The sequence below is a fragment of the Toxorhynchites rutilus genome, chromosome 2, assembly GCF_029784135.1.
Source record: "Toxorhynchites rutilus septentrionalis strain SRP chromosome 2, ASM2978413v1, whole genome shotgun sequence".
Lineage (NCBI taxonomy): Eukaryota > Metazoa > Arthropoda > Insecta > Diptera > Culicidae > Toxorhynchites > Toxorhynchites rutilus.
In genome coordinates, this window is record NC_073745.1 from 187,900,001 (window position 1) to 187,919,998 (window position 19,998).

General features: G+C 39.0%; 1 protein-coding gene across 9 annotated transcripts in view; it reads left to right on the forward strand.

The window, feature by feature from the left end:
• LOC129771119 (anion exchange protein 3) overlaps positions 1-19,998 on the forward strand; it is a 147,989-nt gene that overhangs the window by 106,230 nt on the left and 21,761 nt on the right. For 5 of the 9 annotated variants that reach the window (XM_055774465.1, XM_055774466.1, XM_055774469.1 and 2 more), the window contains 6 exons: positions 2,230-2,670; positions 10,753-10,859; positions 10,939-11,071; positions 11,148-11,582; positions 11,640-11,786; positions 15,438-15,905. In XM_055774465.1, coding sequence (XP_055630440.1) covers positions 2,230-2,670; positions 10,753-10,859; positions 10,939-11,071; positions 11,148-11,582; positions 11,640-11,786; positions 15,438-15,905 — 1,731 coding nt within the window. Of the gene's footprint in view, positions 1-2,229; positions 2,671-10,752; positions 10,860-10,938; positions 11,072-11,147; positions 11,583-11,639; positions 11,787-14,694; positions 14,773-15,437; positions 15,906-19,998 lie in introns of all 9 variants that reach the window. The other 4 variants (XM_055774471.1, XM_055774467.1, XM_055774473.1 and 1 more) reach the window with 4 other exon arrangements.

The following is a 19,998-nucleotide window of genomic DNA, read 5'->3' on the forward strand; positions in this document are numbered from 1 at the left end:
GGTCCATCTTCCATCTGGGAGTTGCATAGCAACTGCAGACGAAAATTCCGTTGATATTTGTGATCACGAAACCCTCGCGAGACCTCGAGACTACCTCCTGAATAGGATATCCGCTCTAACTTCAGCAACTAGTTCGCTGCGTCCGTAAAGAGATGTTGCGGTCTGCGTTCCGCGATACGCCTTTCTTAATCGGATATTCATCGGAACTTTGCCCACAATTTTTTCCTCCCCAAACTTCTGACGCAGGTCCACCTCGGTGGTAAACAGGTGGAGGTCCCTGCATTCTATCGATGACTCGGAGGATAAGGCTCTTACATTCGCTCCGTCGCCAAGAATGATTTCGACAAGATCCTTGAATGCTGAGCTCCTGATTTCTGGGACTCTCTTCGGCTCGAACGGCATTTCGCCATTCTGGGCGCGCCTGGACTACACCACGCTCTCCTCCAGTATCTTGTGGCCAGGGTCCTACCTGCCGAGATACTGGGGTCATGATTCCTGAGATACTGTAAACTTTCAACCTTCATCTCTCTTATTGCCCCATGCTGTGAAATTGGAACGGTAGACCGTGTTGACGTTGTGAGACCAGAATGGCTGATTCGTCACATTATTTCTACTTTTGGAAGAATGCCGGAAATGAGTATTGAACTCGTGACTTTAACGTGAGAGGTACGGATGTTGCCTCTACGCCAAAACGCCTCCTCAAAAAAGCGATGCTTCTATCAAATTCAAACAGTAACAATAATCGTATTTTCTGAACTTCATTCGAACTTTACATACTAGGATTAGTATCCTATTATTTTGCAAGAACCATATTAGTCTACATAGAAATAAAATGCATTCGATTTTAATCACATATTAATACGGAAAACAAAATGAAGGGAAAATGCAATTCATATACTGTACCAGCTAACTACGCTATAATCACTATCGTGCTGTGATGATATTCAAATTCCGATTCCTTTCGATTTTTTTTCCCTAACTTGATCCATGAAATGGAACAACTGTTTTTTGAGCTACAGGTAATATTCCTAGAACAAACGTTTGAATTGTAAACAATTTACGGTTCAACTTCCACTTCTGATGGCTTGAAATGGACAATGCCAAGGTCAACCGATCGAGCAAAATGTTGATGCAAATGCAGAACTTTATTATGGTTCTGTTTGTTTATGGATATTGATCAAACAGGTTCCTCTTTTAAATATTTTACCCGAAGCTCGAACCATCAACTGCGTCGTCTGTCTTTGTTTCGGCGAGCAAAGTTCTTATTAAACAACGACATTAGTTGGCAAACAGTTTTCTACAATAAACAGCATGTAATTGAAAGCAAATATTGTACTTCCAACGAGATGGTGGAATCGTGGGGCTACTACCATGGGGATTGGGATATTTTTATATCAATCCAATGTTTGCTATCGAGGCTCTTGTGCTATCGAGCGGCTCGCGATATGTGCGCTTATCAATTCTCTAGTAGGGGATTTGAATTTGGCAGATAAATGGGCGTAAAGGCGGCGAGTAAACATACGTTGAGATATCCATCAGAAAGAATGTTGAATGAACGAAAACAGCAAAGTTTTATTTGATCTCGTATATCATTTTGAATGAAATGAAGGAATTTTAGTATCTCACTAAACTGTATGAAACCATCAGGTTTTTGGTTCCATTCCAGATAACATACATTTATTCATAAACACGTAAAAAAGAAAGCATTTCTTAACTAAGAAATGATCGTATCTTTCACCGAAAAATGGTTTACTATCAATCGAACAAACTCTCAAACCAGACGAGCGCTTCATTTGGCTTCATTTCAATGATTTTTTTTTTTCAATCGAAAAAACTACTTTGTAATTTCCATTTCTCAAATTCGTTTTTCAAAGTGGTTGACTATACAGAAAATCTTCTTGCGTGTATACAGTATTGACAAAAAAGAGTACACACATTTGTGCTTCGAATTTTGCGCACATTTTTTGTAGAATAAATTTGTAAAACAGAAGCTCCTCAATTATACAAACCATAATGTACGAGTATCGAAACCATTTTTAAGCCAAAATCGAAAAATAAAACGAAATCGAATTGTGACACATATAATAAAAAAAATCAACTCATGTTCCACTTACCATTCACGTATTCTTATGTATAAATATATAAATATGTATAAAATACATAAAAAAAACTATACCTTTGAGCCTGTTGATAATTTTCATTCCACTTTCTTCTCTTCCCAACCGATAGACTCAGGATGACGATCCAGACAAGGTACAGCTGGATGATGAAATGGAAAAGGTGTTCGGATCGGTCGGTACCGATAAGGAGAAATTTGAACTGAAGCGCCTGAATGACGAAGTACTTGTGGACAATTCTCCGCTAAAGTTCGACGAATCACATCGCTCCTTGGATAACCACCCACTCATTCCGCCATCCAATCGTCGCCCAATGGATACCCCTACGGGCGGTGGCAGTGGTTCACACGATAGCGACAACAATAACAAAGATGGCGGTGGCGACGGCTCGCTGCCAGGGACCACTCCGACCAGTCCCATTTCGATTTCATCGAAGAGTGGAACCAAACCGTCCAATGATACGACACTGGCGGACAATTCGTCTAATGATTTCAGCGAAGCCGTGCAGGATGAGCCACTGGTGGACCAGGGAACCTTGCAGGGAGAACAGTGGGTAAGTTGCTAACTCTCTACTAAATAAATATTTAAATTTCTTGATGAGGTAAGCCTTAGCTAGAAACACGAGGTTTTGTTCGGTGGAGACGGTGGAGCGTAGATTTTCTTGCCGTCTGGTGGACAGTGCTTCTGTATTTTTGCATCACATCATTTTTACATCTTTTCTAAGGTATAAGATTATGATGTCGAAAGCAAGAGTGTGTTTTGAGCAATAATATCCCTTTTTCGATTGAACGAAGTGATATGACAATCACTTCCTTCATCCGGACAGACGCAAAGTAGAAGAGAAACATTAAATAGCACGTACCGCATCAGTTTCCATATCGTTAGGATTGTTTGTGTATGATTAAATAACATAGAATCACGTACGAATTGTTGATTGAAGGAACAAATATATAATCGTCTTGGGCGGCACTCCGTGTAGCATAAGAATAATTTTCGCGATACAAACTGAGTGCGCTACATGCATGATAAAGAGAACACAAATTTCGTATATTGTTCTCGCGAGAACAAGAGTAAACCATAAATCAACTATCTTCAGTTACTTCTACAAAACCACGCCAAACCATCGGATCTTTTCAGCGCCATCGAAACAAAATTTCAACTTATTAAAACTATATTGAACACTTTTGAAAGGCCATTTGGAAAGCCTCGCTGCCACTGTCTGTAAGACTGATAAATCGTTAATGTCTTATTGGTGTACTTCCTCCGATCGATCATTCAATTTTCATGAATTCGAGCTATGCTCCGGATTAGAAGCATTTCAAGACGAATGTGAAGAAGGCATTTTTTAGCGGTGAGAGTTGTGTTCTACGATGAAAATTTGTTAAGCATCGATTGCTGACGCTGTCGTTACCATCACATAGCTGATTCAGTTCGATTTTCTGTTACTATTCTGCGCTTTCTTTGAAGCATATTGTTGGGGATATAAATTTCAACTACTACAACTACTTGGATATCCCTCAATATCCCTCTAGATCAGCGGTACTCAACCTTTTTCCCTTGAGGGCCACAAACACGTGTTAGTCATGATGTCCCGGGCCGTAAAAAAAATTGGTAACGATTTCTTATGTTTTCACGATTGTTACAAATTGAATTATTGTTGTCATTTCTCAACGTTTCATACACGTAGTAGCGTCCGTGGCCATAAGCAGTTGTTTAATTTAATCTGTTGTGCTAATAAAAAAATAAATAAATTTTAATGAACTATTCACTCTAATAAAAAAAAGTTTGAATTAGGTCCTTTTATTTGCCTTGTTTAGTGCCAATCCCTTGTATTCACCGGGAATAATAATTTAAAAACATATAAATATACACATTATAGTTTATTAATTGTTAAGATTTTACATATTCAAATTTACTACCTAATAATCTTTAAATTACTTATATTAATGCATAAGTACAGATTAACGTTTAGGACCTTATTTTCAACAAGCTCATCTATCAGTATGTATAATACAGCAATGCTTGCGCTTTTGTTTCCAGCAAGTAAAACAATATAAGTTCTTCTAGTAGTCCTTTTTTTCTATACATTTTAATGTTTTAATACTGTTTGATCTTTCATTAATGTACTATTTTTATCTAATGTGCCGCTCCAATAATTGCCTCTGCAGGACGTTATCTAAAAGTTTAATGAGATTTTTGATACTGTGAACAATTTTCCAACACTTTATCAAGATCTGGTTTTTTGCCGCAAGCCAACCTTATTACATCATCCAGATGGGAGTCTGTAAGTTTGTTTCTGTAAACATTCTTTGTGTATTTCATTTTAGAAAAAGACGATTCACACAAGTAAGTAGAACCAAAGAATGTTAGTAAAATTATAGCACTTTTTTGGACACTTTGATACTTTTGGGGAACCGTGCTCCAAAATTCTATATATTCGCTTTTCTCTCTTTTTTCTTTAAACAGAGCTTCTAGATTGATGTCGTTTTTAGAATCTATAAACTCGTCGAACAACTCTGAGTAATTACAATCTGCAACTGTAGCCAGCTCGGAGATTGTGGTTGTTTCTAAATGCCAGGGATTTTCTGCAAGTAACAAACATTTTTTTATTTTTCTTAGATCTTGGAACCTTTTTTTAAATTCGTCCATCAGTGCAGTTATATAATTACATATTGATGAGCAGTTTTCTTTGGAGATGTCGATATCGTTCTCAGTAGCCTTTATCATAGATGGAAAATTTTTTTAGCCGTTAGTTCTTTATGTCTTCATGATAAATACTTAGCTCTTCCTCAAAAGCAAATAATTTATTCGCCATTTGTGAAACTATGCTATTTTCACCCTGCAAACTCCGATTGAGAATATTTAATTTTCCTGTAATATCAGATAGAAAGGCTAAAAGACACCACCATCCGCTATCCTGCAATTCAGGATAAACTTTATCATTTTGCTCTAAAAACAATATTTTTTCATGGCGTAAAGAAAAAAACCTATCCAAAACTTTGCCTCTACTGAAGAATAATTAGTATGTAATGTAACGTCATTACTGAAGTATGTAATGTAACGTCATTATAATCACTTTCCAGCTGTTCCAAAAGGCTTTTAAATTTCCTGTGGTTCAATTCTTTTGCTCGTATATAATTAACAATATTTATAACAGTCTTCATCACAGTTTCTAATTCTGTATTTGCAGCGCGAGCCATCAAATTTTCCTAATGTATAATGCAATGGAATGTAATTAAATTGGTGAAATTATACCTTTTTTTAAACAACGTAATAAATCCATTTTCAGACCCGTTCATTGAAGGACAGCCAACCGTGCACACACAAACGATTTTTTGTATTTCAATTTCATTGTGTTCTAAAAAATTGCAAATTATATCAAGGTAATCTTTGCCTCGGGTTTGACCTTTCATTGGAAGGAATTTCAAAAAATCTTCAAAGATTAAGTTGTTTTCTGTACAATATCTAACGAATACTGAGCATTGGGATGTTGCTGAAATGCCTGTGCTGGAATCGAATGCCAAGCTAAAAAAAACTTGCAGTTTTTCAGATTATTTATCACATTATCGCTAATACATTTTGAAATGTTTTCAATACGCCTCATACATGTTGAATCAGAGAGCTGCAGTTTTTTTATATTAGATAGTATTTGTTTTTTGTTGCTGAATTTATCAAAAAGTACATTGGCCGCACTAACAAAGCATTCTTTTACAATTTCTGCATCGGTAAATGGTTTTATATGTCTGCCAAGAGTATAACAAATCTCATATGATGCTGTTGTTATCGCGGAGTCTTGTGATAATGCCACGGACATAATATTTTGCTGTTGTTGCAATGACCTCTTTAGGAAAATCAACTTCTCACTTCTTAAGGATGACCCAGGAGGAAACGTTTCGTTGAATGATTTGTGCTTCGTTGCAAAGTGACGAGAAATTTATTTCTTTAATATAACACCCTCTCACTCTCTCAATTTCACACTAAACAACACTATTATCTGCAATTTCCCAGGCGAGAATAGTTTGTTTTGACCTAAGGCAGGATACGATAACAGAGAGATCGAGTTCGCTGTCAATTTAACTGCTGATTTGTTGATTGTGATGACCTCGGACAAGGATAAGTAAACAAAACGGCGTTTTCAACAAATTGTATAGTGTTGCCAAAAAAACAAGAACATGAATAATATTCCAATACACACTCATCTAACATTTTATGGATGTAGTCCGCCAAAACATTATGTACAAGAACAACAGATAAAATAATTTGTTGAGAAATATGCAGTATTTTGTGGAACCATGGCAACTAAATGTTTTATATGTATATGTATTTTTATGTATACATGAACAGCATATGTTGGTTTCGCTGGAAAATTATCGTTAGACATTTTACAAAACTAGGCAACGCTGACATCTCGTGTTGTTTAGCTTCCCGGTTATTTGCATTTGGGCGGAAGAAGAGTAAGAAGCATCGTGTCTTGTCACAATGTAATTTACCAGTTACTACAGGTATGTTATAACTTTAGCATATTACACTAAAATTACTCACACAAAAAGAACTTCGAAGATTTTGCACAATAAATTTGTTTCTCATCTACTAGCACTAATGCGAAGTATTTTATAGCATACCAGAGTAACCGTTAATGTGCGATGTTATTGTCGTAGGTGTGACACAATAGTATCATTTAAGCAAATACAGAACAAGCCAGGACCGGCAAATGGACCCCAGGCGGGCCATCCAAAAACGCCCGGCGAGCCGCAGGTTGAGTATAGCTGCTCTAGATAATAAGCAATCAACACTAAACGTTAATGCTGAGAGTTAAGTTGAATGTCTGCTCAAATTGGCGTTTTATTGCTCTGCGGAACGTACCTTGATCTCATTCTGCATAGCGTAATTTGTGCACGACATCCAAATAGATAAATAGGAAAAAAACACTCGATTTCCAAAATATCAATTCAGCATAGATCGATTCTCGGACCGATTCATCTATACGTGACAAACTTTATTAGTTCAATTGAAACTAACTGAAGACATATCTGCCTTCCAAACTATTTTCACAAAAGCTGCTCTTCTGAAAACATCTTCGAATCCAGATTTTTTTTACAAGATTCATATATAAAAACCAATCGAGGCGTCAATGCAAATCCTTGGGGTGGAGCTATCGAATTGTGTTGCCAAATTTCCTGGTTCAACGACTCCCATGAAACCATGTCCGCAAAAGCTCGAGATCATCGTGAAAGGACTCTTTCCGCAGCACGACCCACCGCGGGGCCACCTTCAACGTATGGCGAGGAGAAAGCTAAGAACACACAAGTCACCAACGAAGAGCTCATCGCGGTTGCAAAAGGTATGAAGGTGAAAGAAGCACCCGGCCCCGATGGAATTCCCAAGGTGGCCTTGAAATCGGCGATCCTCGCTTTACCCGACAGATCAGGATGGTGTTGCAGAAATGCCTGGATGATGGCCACTTTCCTGTGAAATGGAAAATCAAAAAAAAAAATCCGAAGGAAGCAAGGAAATCCACCTGGAGATTCAACATCGTGTAGGCCTATTTGTTTGTTGGACACTTTAGGAAAGCTCTTGGAGAGGATTGTTCTCAACAGACTGGTGAAATACACGGATTGTCGAATTGTGATTGTGATCGTTACTGCGCGGTAATTTTGATCGACGTGAAGAACGCCTTTAATAGTGCCAGCTGGGAGGCTATCGCCGAGGCGCTACACAGGTTGAAGGTCCCTGGCTACCTGTACAGGATACTGAGGAGTTACTTCCAGAACCGGATCTTGGTATACAACACAGACAGGAGACATATACTGAAGAACATCTCGGCTGGAGCTCCACAATGTTCCATCCTAGGTCTAACGTTTTGGAATACGAAGTACGATGGTGTTTTAACGTTGAAGCTAACCAAAGGTGTGAGGATCGTAGGCTTCGCGGACGATATTGTAACAACGGTGATCGGCGAGACGCTCCAGGAAGTGGAAATGTTGCTAACTGAGGCAGTAGACACGATAGGTACCTAGATGGACAGCGTAAAGCTTCAGATGGCACATTACAAAACCGAGGTGCTGTTAGTGAGCAATTGCAAAGCAATGCTGCGGGTAGAAGTCTCGGTCGGAGAACACATCATCGTTTCGAGGAAGGTGGTGAAATACCTTGGAGTTATGATCGATGACCGACTAAATTTTAACCAGCACGTTGATTACGCATGTGGGAAGGTGACAAAGGCCATCAACGTGGTGGCGAGGATCATGCCAAATAGCTTTAATCTAAGCAGCAGCAAGAGGCGCCTGTTGGCAAGCGTATCTACCCGTGGCCGAGTGGTTAGCGTCTCACATTATCATGCCGGGTGTTCGGGTTCGAATCCCGTCCTGGGCGGGGGATTTTTCGTCAAAGTAATTTCCTTCGACTTGCACTGTGGTCACGCGTATTCTAGAGCTTGTCCCTCGGAATACATTCAAGGCGTGTTATTTAGCTTAAGAAATCTCAACTAAGTATTAATAAATGACGCTAGTTAATGCTTACGTTGAGACGGCAAAAGTTCCATAGGGAACGTTAACGCCATTCAAGAAGAAGAATCTTCGTCGATACTGAGATACGGTGACCCTGCCTGGTTGGCAGCTCTGAAAATTTACCGTGTTTATAGGACCATTTCGACAGATGCTGTGTGTGTAATCGCCGGGATGATCCCATCTACATCACTCTGGTGGAAGACAGCGAGTATAACAAACGCAGGGCAATCAGAGGTATCCGGAAAACGATGAGAGCGGAATCGATGGATAAATGGCAGCAGGAATGGGATACAGCGAAGAACGGTAGATGGCCATACAGACTTACCCCGGTAATATCGACCTGGTTGAACAGGAAGCACGGACAGGTGAATTCCTGCATTATGCAGTTCTTGTCTGGACATGGCAATATCTACGTAGGTTCGGGCACGCAAGGTCGGAGTGTGGAGATGTGGAAGAAACACAGGAATAGGTGGTATTCGTATAGCCCAGATTCACCGAAAGGCGCGAGGGGCTGCCTGCCCTTCATGCTAGGAACATCATTAATAAAGTGTGTCGTGACGAGGGCACCAGGTGCAATCGTACACATCATGCCCAAGCTACAGCGGAAGTGCAGGTATAACAAGTAAAGGGTAACACAAGGGTATAACAAGTAAAGTACATGGGCACAGCCGCCTCCCGAAGTAGTCGCCTAGATATGGTCCCGGGGAGAATGAGGCTACGAATAGAGGGCTAGGTTTTAGTTGGTGAGAGCCCCACTCAACGTCTGGGTTAATCCTTCCCAGACAAGGCTAGTAGAGCGTTCCTTACATGTTAAAAAAAACTTCATTAAAATTCGAAACAAAAATGTAATTTATCAATCATACATAGGTGTCCATCTTTCCCACCCTGTCCGTCTTTTGCGACCTTCCCCTACTAGTTTTGTTAGGTATTCGGAAGGAATATTCATCCATTCATTCATCAAGCAGTTTTTCAAATCGTTATTTTTAGAAATCTGATGGTTTTTAACTTTCTTACTCAGATCATTCCCATAGATTTTCACTTTTGAGCAATTGTAGTGAAGCCATGTGCGAACTCTATGTGCTTTGTGGTATGGATCATTGTCCTGGTAAAACTTGAAACCTGGATTCAATCCCATTTTGTTGCATCAGGATGTTCGAGTAAACATTTTTTGACTGCCCGCCGCAGCACTGTTGTGCGTGAGACTTCAACTCAAACTCCACGTCTAGAATTGAAAAGTTGGGATTCCGTTTAAAAGTGTTGGTCCTTACTTCCAATTTTCCCCGATCATGGCTTCTTGACCATCGATAATCGTTTCCCGATCACTTCGATCACATTCACTACCGTTGATTCACCGCTTAACCATTTTGCTAAATTCGTTTGCGAGAGTCTTGGAATTCAGCGTTGCGATGAAAATTTCCAAACGCTACTCCTCTTGATTGAGCGATATTTGAAGAACAGAAGAGTGATTTTAAAATCAAAATAGAGGAATCATTCTTCAAGCACACAACTGAAAAATGAGAGGTATTCAAGTTTTTTGAATGTACACTCAATTCGAAAAGTACGCCTTTCAGAACGATTCTGTTGCTCCCAATTGAATAATGAGAAAATATGATGCCGAATACAATTGTAAAACATCTATTGAATATTATTGAAATTAGGTAAGATTTTCGTAGTAAAAAAAACTAAAAAGTAAGTGTTTACAGACATTTTCAAATTGTTTCCTCCCGAAAATGTTTAAAAGGAGAAACTTGATGGGAGGCGACTTGGCGTAGTGGTAACATCCATACCTCTCACGCTGAAGGCTATGAGTTCAATTCTCACTCCCGACATTCTTCCAAAAATGGAAGTAAAAGTGACGAACCAACCAAAAGTGTTGAAAGTCACTATAATACAGATAAAAAAAAAGAAACTTGATTATTTCTATCAAACAAACTGAAGCTCGCCAACCGCTTCACAATTCGGTTTTAACACCCAACTCCAACTGTATCTTTTGTACCGCAGCAATATTTTAAACTCATCATTTTGGTCTTCAATTGTGGCGTGAAAATTGAGATTTTTAAAGATCCTTAAAACTAAATTCAACCCCGAGATACGATGATATAATGGTGTCCTTTGTTTCACCCAAATAGGATAATAGTGCTAGACGAAACGTTCATTTCGACAACAAGGATCGACCAACTCAGTTTGAAGGATTACAGATTGAAGATACCAATGAAGAACGTCGACGGCGCTCTGAGTAAGGAATTCAGTATGGAAGATATTTACAAATTCAGTAATCCTTTAACATTTTTTTCCTTTCGTTTATCTCTATGAAGGCGCCACCATCCCCACAAATCAAGAAAGTACTCGTTGCAAGAATATCACCCCGAGTGGCGTCGCCAGAGTGGAACCGAGGGTAGCTCATCCACAAGACGCGTTTCCGTACAGCCCGAAGATGCAACGCTACAGGTCGGTTTCATTGCTGTTGCCTCATTTAATAAACAATAATTTCGTTCACTGTTTTATATTTATCTTGATTATATAGGAGGCAGACATAGACGAACTAACCTCACACCGCTCGGACGACCCTCGCGCGCTTCGCCGCCATAAGGTGAGCGCTCAGTCCCAGAGCAGTGGGGCCGCGGTGGTCAACATCAACCGCAAGGAAGGCGACAAATTGCAGCATCTTCTTCCGACGAATAAATTCAAAAAGCTCTACGACCATAGCCCACACGAAGTATTCGTCCAGTTGGACGAGTTAACGGGAACCGGCGAAGATCGCGAGTGGAAGGAGACAGCTCGTTGGATCAAGTACGAGGAAGACGTCGAAGAAGGTGCCGATCGCTGGGGTCGTCCGCATGTGGCCTCGTTGTCGTTTCATTCGCTGCTGAATCTACGTCGTTGTCTGGAGACGGGCGTCGTCCTGATGGACCTGGAAGAAAAGGACTTGCCGTCGGTGGCATACAGGATTGTCGAACAGGTTAGTTGTCGTTGCCACGGCCTTCGAAATATATCTACAGGTTTCTTGTTCTCTTAGATGGTTATCGATGAGTTGATTCACGAGGATGACAAACCAGTGATCATGCGTGCACTGCTGCTGAGACATCGCCATGTCAATGAACATTCTCACAACGGATTTCATTTCGGGCCGAAAAGAAAGTATAGCAGCTATAGCAGTTTGCAGGTGAGACTACCAAAACAGTTAAACAAATCGAAAAAAAACATACGCATACCTCCACTCTTTATAATCATCCAGTCACTTTCAAATTATTCGAAACATACATTCATTCTGATTACGATGATAAAACATTCGGAAAAGGTTGTCGTGTACCGCATCCTTCCCACGATTATGGGAAGGCAGTTGTACGCTGTTGAATGAATTGCAACGCAGCTTATCAATTGCACAGATAGACTGCCAATTACACGAAAGTGCCAGTCGAACGATAACTGGGTCGTATTAATTGATGCGACATTCAAGTAATCACCCATTACCATCCATCCCCACCTTCTCATTCAATCCTCTTCGTTATCGTCCATCTCGTACACTGAATAAATGATGCTTTCTTTGCAATCTATAGAGCAATTCCAAATGAAATCGACAAATGACAAAACATGTGTATTTTTGATTAGAATGAAAGTTTGTATTCCGCTTGGGTTGGAGGAAATATGAGTTGTCCACAGCAATTGGAATTTTTTAGACTCAAGTGTAACTTTCGAGAAGGGCGTATCGATTTTAGTAAGAAAGAACTTTGATAAATTATATCTCGAAAACTATGAGTAGTACCGAAATTGTGTCCTAGAAAAAGTTGTAGGTTATTAATGTTAAAATGTGATAAAATATACACTGAGAAAAAAATGGGACTAATTTTTTTATTTACAGAAAAAATCGTTAATTTAAATTTAATCTAAAATACATATTTTTTAATTTTTTCATATAAAAAAGAAATCATGTAGAAAATTTAAAAAATGAGTCCAAGATGGTAAAACTTTTTTTGATTAACTTTGTGGAACATTGATTTTTTATGAATTTTCAAAACTTCGAATTTTTGTATGCAATCAATCATTTTTACCACAAATTATGAATTCTGATGTTATTTAAAACAAAAAAGCTCTTCATCAATCTCCTTCTAAATGCAGCCATTCTCGAGATATTTGTTTTTTTTATGCGGATTTTACAATTAACGCGGTTTTTTTACGCGGTTTTTTTACGAGGTACGTGTTCCCCGCGTAAAAAAACCTGGCTGTATATGTATTTTTAATTTTTTCTTATAAAATAAAAGTTATGTAGAAAATTTAAGAAATGAGTTCAAGATGGTAAAACTATTTTTGACGAACTTTGTGGAACATCGAATTTTAATGGATTTTCGAAACTTCGAATTTTTATATGTTAATAATTATTTTTAGCCACAAATTATGAATTCTGATGTGATTTAAAATAAAAAATCTCTTCATCAATCTCCTTCTAAATGCTGCAATTCTCGTGGTAATTTAAAAAATATTTCTACGTACTACGTACGGGATACGTACTTCGTAAAAAAAACGCGTAAAAAAAACCTGGGTGTACATATAAATTAAAAACAAAAATAAAATTTAAAAAGACAATAAATTAGATTTCTTTTTCAAATATCTCGAGAATGGCTGCATTTAGAAGGAGATTGATTTTTTTTATTGGATTTTAAGAGGCGTAGCACATAACGCTTTTGCCTCCAAGAAGAAGATTGATGAAGACCTTTTTTGTTTTAAATCACAGCAGAATTCATAATTTGTGACTAAAAATGATTGTTAACATACAAAAATTCGAAGTTTCGAAAATTCGATATTCGATATTCCACAAAGTTAGTCAAAAATAGTTTTACCATTTTGGACTAATTTTTTAAATTTTCTACATGACTTCTATTTTATATGAAAAAAATTTAAAAAATTGAAAAATATGTATTTTAGATATTGCAAATTAAAGTTTTTTTTTGCAAATAAAAAAACAGTACCATTTTTTTTTCTCTGAGTATATTTTTTCACATTTTAACATCAATACTCAATAACTCTTTCTAAGACACTATTTCGGTATATAGTATATAGACTCATAGTTTTTGAGATTTAAATTATCAAAGATTTTTCTTACTAAGATCGATACACCCTTTTCAAAAGTTACACTAAAGCCAAAAAATTCCCATCTGCTGAGGAAAACTCATATTTTCTCCAAGCCAAACAGAATACAAACTTTCATTCGAATCAAAAATACATGTTTTTAAATCAGCAGTTTTAGGATGATTTCATTTGGAAAGGCTCTATATATATTTATATATATATTGGCACAAGTTGTATTTAGCGAGAATCATTCGAATAGAAACTACTGACTGGATTTTTATTTTGAAAGCAACGGCAGAGTAATTGTCTGTTCCCATGAAAAGATTGTTTGACGAAGGAACTGGTATTGACTTAGTATTGAATTACTGCGGTTCACCAAAAACAGGTTCGATAGAAGTAATAATAATCAAACAAGTAATAATCGATATCACTAATTGTCGCTCGGATGATAGAGAGGAACCGTTCAATGCAAGAATATCTAGAGTAAACAAAAACTACAATAATGATGAATCAACAGTTTAGCTAACGTATTTAGCCTCTTATAAACATGGCTATCAATTAGTTCTGGTAGACTTTATCACGCTTATTCATAAATTGACTTCCGCATTGTGGGTGAAACAAGGATTAGATGAATACTTTATAACACGCAGAAAAACAGAATGTTAGGGTCGTTCCGTATTAATTCAATACAGAAAATATACCATGATACAGTCTTAATGCATTCGTGTTGTAAATATTAGTTGTTTACGCTTGTATATGGCTTTACAAACCCACAATTATACTATCCCTTAAATCCATATTAGTATATTATGTTACACTGTTCTATAATTTAACATTTTTTTAACTAAACTTCTTGTTATTCTCAATCAACATCCAAACAACCCTCTGGAACCGCAGTTTTCTGCTAACTTTGTTTTGCTTGCACAGTGTTCGCATTTTTTTACCCACCTCCATCTGCACTTTCTCTCCATTTTATTCTTATTCTTTACCTATATCTTTTCTTTTAGCATCTAGCATTTCGAATTCACGATCGCAGCATGGAACATTTAATATTTTATGTCGAAAACACAAACCCTAACCAATTGGTAAATTTAAACACAAAAAAAAAATCCACTAGACTGTAGATAACACAGACAGCATTTTTGTCCGTTTTGTCCGATGTTTGTTAATAAGGATTGTTGACTGTCCTAATTGGATGTGTGTATGTGCGTTGCGCTGTTTTGTGTCGTGCTTTCGTGGAAGTTATCTTTCCGCTCGCATAAATATCCACTAAAGCATCGTTATCGATACAAATAGGAATCGCTTGATATATATTTTGTTGTTGATATTTTATGTTTTCTGTTTCATGTTCAAAACGTTGCCTGTTATAAAATCCCCAAGATGATTAGACATCTTTGTTTGTGATATTGATTTGTGTTCTAGTTTGACTTCTGCTATTCGAATCTTATAAGCAAATTCTATAGTAGATGTAGAGATGAATCGAACCTAGCCTCTAATAATCACAACACTCAAAAAAGCATTTCATCATTGATCACCGTCAAGCATATCACCTTCAATCATGTGCAACATCTCAACTGCCACGATTCGAAAAGCATCCGATATTTTCTCTCCACAAATGACACGATCCACAACCAACAACTAGAATTCGTTTCTAATGTCAATTGTGTTATTCCAACTCTTTTCTTGATCCAACCCTGAATGGATTTTGCTTACCATACAAATCAACTTTTCACAAATCGAACAATTCTAGTCGCTATCTTTACGAGCAGAAGATGGCAACGGTGAGGTTATTGTCGGTGTACGTAGACTTAACTCGTTCGTAAGTCCTACCCAAAGCTACACTCTAAGTCCTCAATCGCTACATCCCAATCACAGTCCGAATCTAGCGCTTGATAGCCTTCAAAACAACCATCATAGACAGCACCACCCACGGCACCAAGTACAAAGACAGCCTAGCAATGGGAGCACTACCGGTGGAAACGGCCAACAACAGTACTGCCATCAACCTTCCCAGCAGCATCAGCGCCACAAACGTACCGGAAGTCATGATAGCAGCAGTACTGCCGGTAGTGTCCCACCGGTAGCCATAACCACGGTCACCAGCGCCGTCGGTATGCGACGAAATAATTCACCTTTATCGCTGACAGTTGTAAATGAAATAATGATCAATAACGTGCCTCACAACCAAGCAAAAGAATGCTCTCAAACAACTTCTCTGGTTTTTTTAGTCATATTTTGTTCTAGTTAACTATTTTACCTCTCTTGTTGCCGTTTTAACCAGTTTCTGTGTTCATTAAAAGTTTTACACCTTTCATGCACATATAATAAAAATTAGATTCCCATTTTCTGCTTGTTTTTCTTTATTAGAGATATCGATTTTCTAGAATTATGTTAGTGTCATTTTAACCACATGTTTGGGAAAACCCGTTTGCTCGCTTGTCATCAGTTCCTGACATGAATAGTTTTAGCACCCTTCTTGACTCACCATCACCATGTTCTATTGTCATATTGGCAACTTCAGAATAACGCAAGTGTTCCAGATTTTGTAAATCATTTGTGGATAGATTTAGCGTGCATGATTGAAAGTGCATCATCGAATGTATTCTGTAGTTTTATATTCAAACTCTGAATCTGATCAACGAATATACAGGGTGTTCAATAAGTTTGAATACACTTTAAAAACGTGTTAAAAAATGCAAATACAAGATATTCTTTCCTACGTCAATGTTTATTGAGGCAATGTCCATTGAGAACCTTTACGACATATCAGCTGGGAACACGAAGAACCGAACCCGTCTCCCGGTACCGACGGATGTATAGATGAAATTCCGCTTTACCCCATGGGATTCCAACCGCCGGAATATGTTGCCGGGTCTAAACGAAATAATAATTCGTGCACATTCCACGTAAATATTATATATAACTGCTGTTGTAGAAATTCGGCATCCCCGGCTTTACCCGTAACTCGTTCGGTGTGTCAGCAATAGGATAAGAATCAAACTCCTTAGTACACGATGTGAAACGATGATGTCGAACTGTCCCTGAAGTTCAGTATATTTGATATTGCCAGCATCTGGAGGAAGCAGATGCGTCGGTTAGCTAATATCTCGAGATTAATGAGCTTTCATCGATCTGTGTAATCTGACAGATTCGATGGGTCGGTTCACAGGAGATGCCCTCACGTATATGGGATGAATTTACGCTGTACCAATCCCATCCCGATGGCAAGTGCTGTTTGGCATGAAGCCCAAACCTGTGCCGCAGATTCCAAGATTCAATGCACCAAAAAGCAGAAGAGTGTAACGATTTTGAGAGAGCAGAATCGGTGACGTGATAATTAGCACGTCATTTGCTTGGACTGTTGTATCCTGTCGCTAGGAACACAATCCACGAGGATAACGAGGAAGTAATCATGACGGTGATGGTAAGCTGAATCCCACTGTTCTCGATCCATTTCCTTATCCTTTTATTCCCTAAAACCAAACTTCACAGTCCTATCCCTACATCAGCTGTCATTTGTGAAATGGCTCTCCTCGGCGAAAGCCCTAAACGACAGCCATGCCAGGGCGAAGAGTCCTGATGGTGGATACGCGACGAGTGACGAGTTCTTCTGGATTGAGCCGTGAGCGAATCAACACGTTAATCGACATCCTCATTTGATTAGTTTGTCGAAATTTGCCTTCTCCATTGTAGTTCCGAGAGTGGAAGTGTACTAAGTAGAGGCATCCGTTGATCGCCGCAGTCAAACGAGCCAACCGGAAGAGGTCGTGGGTGGACCGTGAGGATAACCGCCAAAGAGTCATCGAGTCCCCACAAGTGGAAGCAGCTTCCTTCAAGACGTATCCTGAACCGCCGGGAACGGTTGGTGGAGGTAAGCCTGAACCTGATTGTGACCTGAATCAGCGTCCTCACCGAGCGTGCGAGGAGCGATTAGGTGCAATCAGTTCCTGTACTTGACTGGTGAACGTTGTGTCACCATGAAATTCTCTCTTTTCGTTGCACACCCGCCCTGCCCTCATAGCTCTACCGACAACGCGAGCTGCTTTCGAATAAGACGTGTGTACACGCGAACAATTAGTTTATTGGTTTAAATATTATTATATCAATTGAAAATACACTGAATTCAAACACGATTTACATCTGCCGAATAAATCCAGTTACAAGAGTCATTCAGACCATAGACGTCATTTGAGCTTGATGTGGGACCGAAGACAGATAATTCATTTGCTGCCCCAGTTGATATAGGCTCATGAGAGCGGAGTTTAGAGTCCATGGTTATTCCTGGGTTGAGATAGTTCGATTCAGTGTAACTTTCCCGGCATTGATTGTGTATTGTATAGTGATCTGGCGTTGAGTGAAGAGTATACTCTGTATTTGCTCGTTTTCAATTTCATACCATTCTGGGTTTACGAAGAGCTTCGATTATTGTCCCAATAGTTCTACAGGTGTCATTTCTGGACTGTATTTCCTGCTGTAATTGTTTGTTCGCACCCACAAAACAGGACTCGTTGTGCACAACTTCTAGGTGTATCGCTCTCATTGTCATGCAAGTTGCGGTTTACCACGGTCCGACCATGACATTGTCGTTGGTTTGATCCCCCTCAAAAATTTGTCACTTCTTCTCCATGAATTCTCCCATGTTTGTCGAATTCGGTGCTTCACTGTCCGATCGACATTCTCTCTCTAGACCGTAATGCTATCGTGAGAGGTGATTTCTTTCTTCCTTCCGCTGCCAACTCGTCCGCTTTCTCATTTCCATGTGTTTCTGGGGAACAGGCATAGATAGAGCAGAAGGATCTATCTACCACGGCTACCTAAGATATCCCGGACGGGGATATCCGATTGTCTGCCTTGTGCCCTCAATGCTCTGGAGAGCAGAGAGCGGACAGCATGGATACACCGGATACACGACCAGACAACATGCTCGATATCGTGGTTGCCATCGCCACAATCACAAAGATTACTTGCTGCGAGCCCAATGCGATAAAGATGCGTGTTTAGCTTGTAGTGATTGGACAAAAGCCGAGGTATCACGCAAATGGAATCACGACCAACATTCAATCGCTTGAACCATGCATTCGTCAAGACCTTAGGGATAATCGTGTGTAACCAACGACCAAACTCATGTTCACTCCACATGCGCTGCCAACTTACGAGTGTGTGCTGACGAGGAGTGTGTAAAAAATCATTATAAGCAATTTGCCTTTCAAAAAGTGTGCCTTCTCAAGCGCCAACCTTAGCTAACGAGTCCGCTTTCTCATTCTCCGGAATCGAGCAATGGGAGGGAATCTTGAATAATTTTTCGTCCAAAACACTCAAAAGTTTTCTTATTCTTGTTGGAAAATAAGATGAGCGTTTATCAACTTTCATTGAGCGGATTGCCTCTATTGTGCTGAGACTGTCTGAAAAAAAAAATTAAATGCTCGATGGGCTATGTTTCAATGATCCGTAGAACATAGTATATCGTACCCAGCTCTGCGATATACACGGAACAAGGATCTCTGAGTTTGAGAGAAGCACTGGAATTTTCATTGAAGATGTCAAAGCCAGTGGACCCGTTTATGAACTGTGAAGAACATTCTATCAGATCTAACATTACGATCTTTTGCCGAAAAAATCGGCGGAACTACACATCGGAGAGTAGATGATCTGAGATTCCATGGATTTTTTGACGCATGGACGGATAAAAAATGATAGAGAATTGCAAAAGTATGGGAAGCAAACTTGGTTGGGAATTCCCGGCGAATGGTGCATTTCATGGGTAAGGTACTCATGTCTGAGGAGTCATGTGGAGTAGATTTTCAAAGTTATCAATCACCAATGGATTCATGATCTTGCAACGGATGAGAAACCTGTGAGATAATTCTGTGAACCGATGAGTAAGCGGGGATACTCCTGCAAAGACTTCGAGACTCATCGTATGTGTCGAATGCAAACACCCCATGGCTATACTGCTCATATTTGCATAGGAGACGTAATCACCAACACCATTAGTGTTGGGAAAACGCAATTTCGTTGTTTTTTGTCTAGAAGCGTAACCATGCAAATTTCCAATGAAATAATCTGTCCAGTTGTAGGATATTATCGGCAAAAAGAAGGCCTAAGAGATCTTGCAGTTTAAAACATATTTTTTCCATCTGGGAAACGTTTACGTTTATTTATGCAGGCAATCAATCATTTCAATGAACATTTTTTCGCATAGCTAGACGTAATCATCAAGTTGCTCTGTCTGTAGCGTTAGTATTTACATTTCCGATAATAGTCAAAATGTCTCCGTCGGTAGCTTCAGTTGTTATCGGATAAAATCAAAA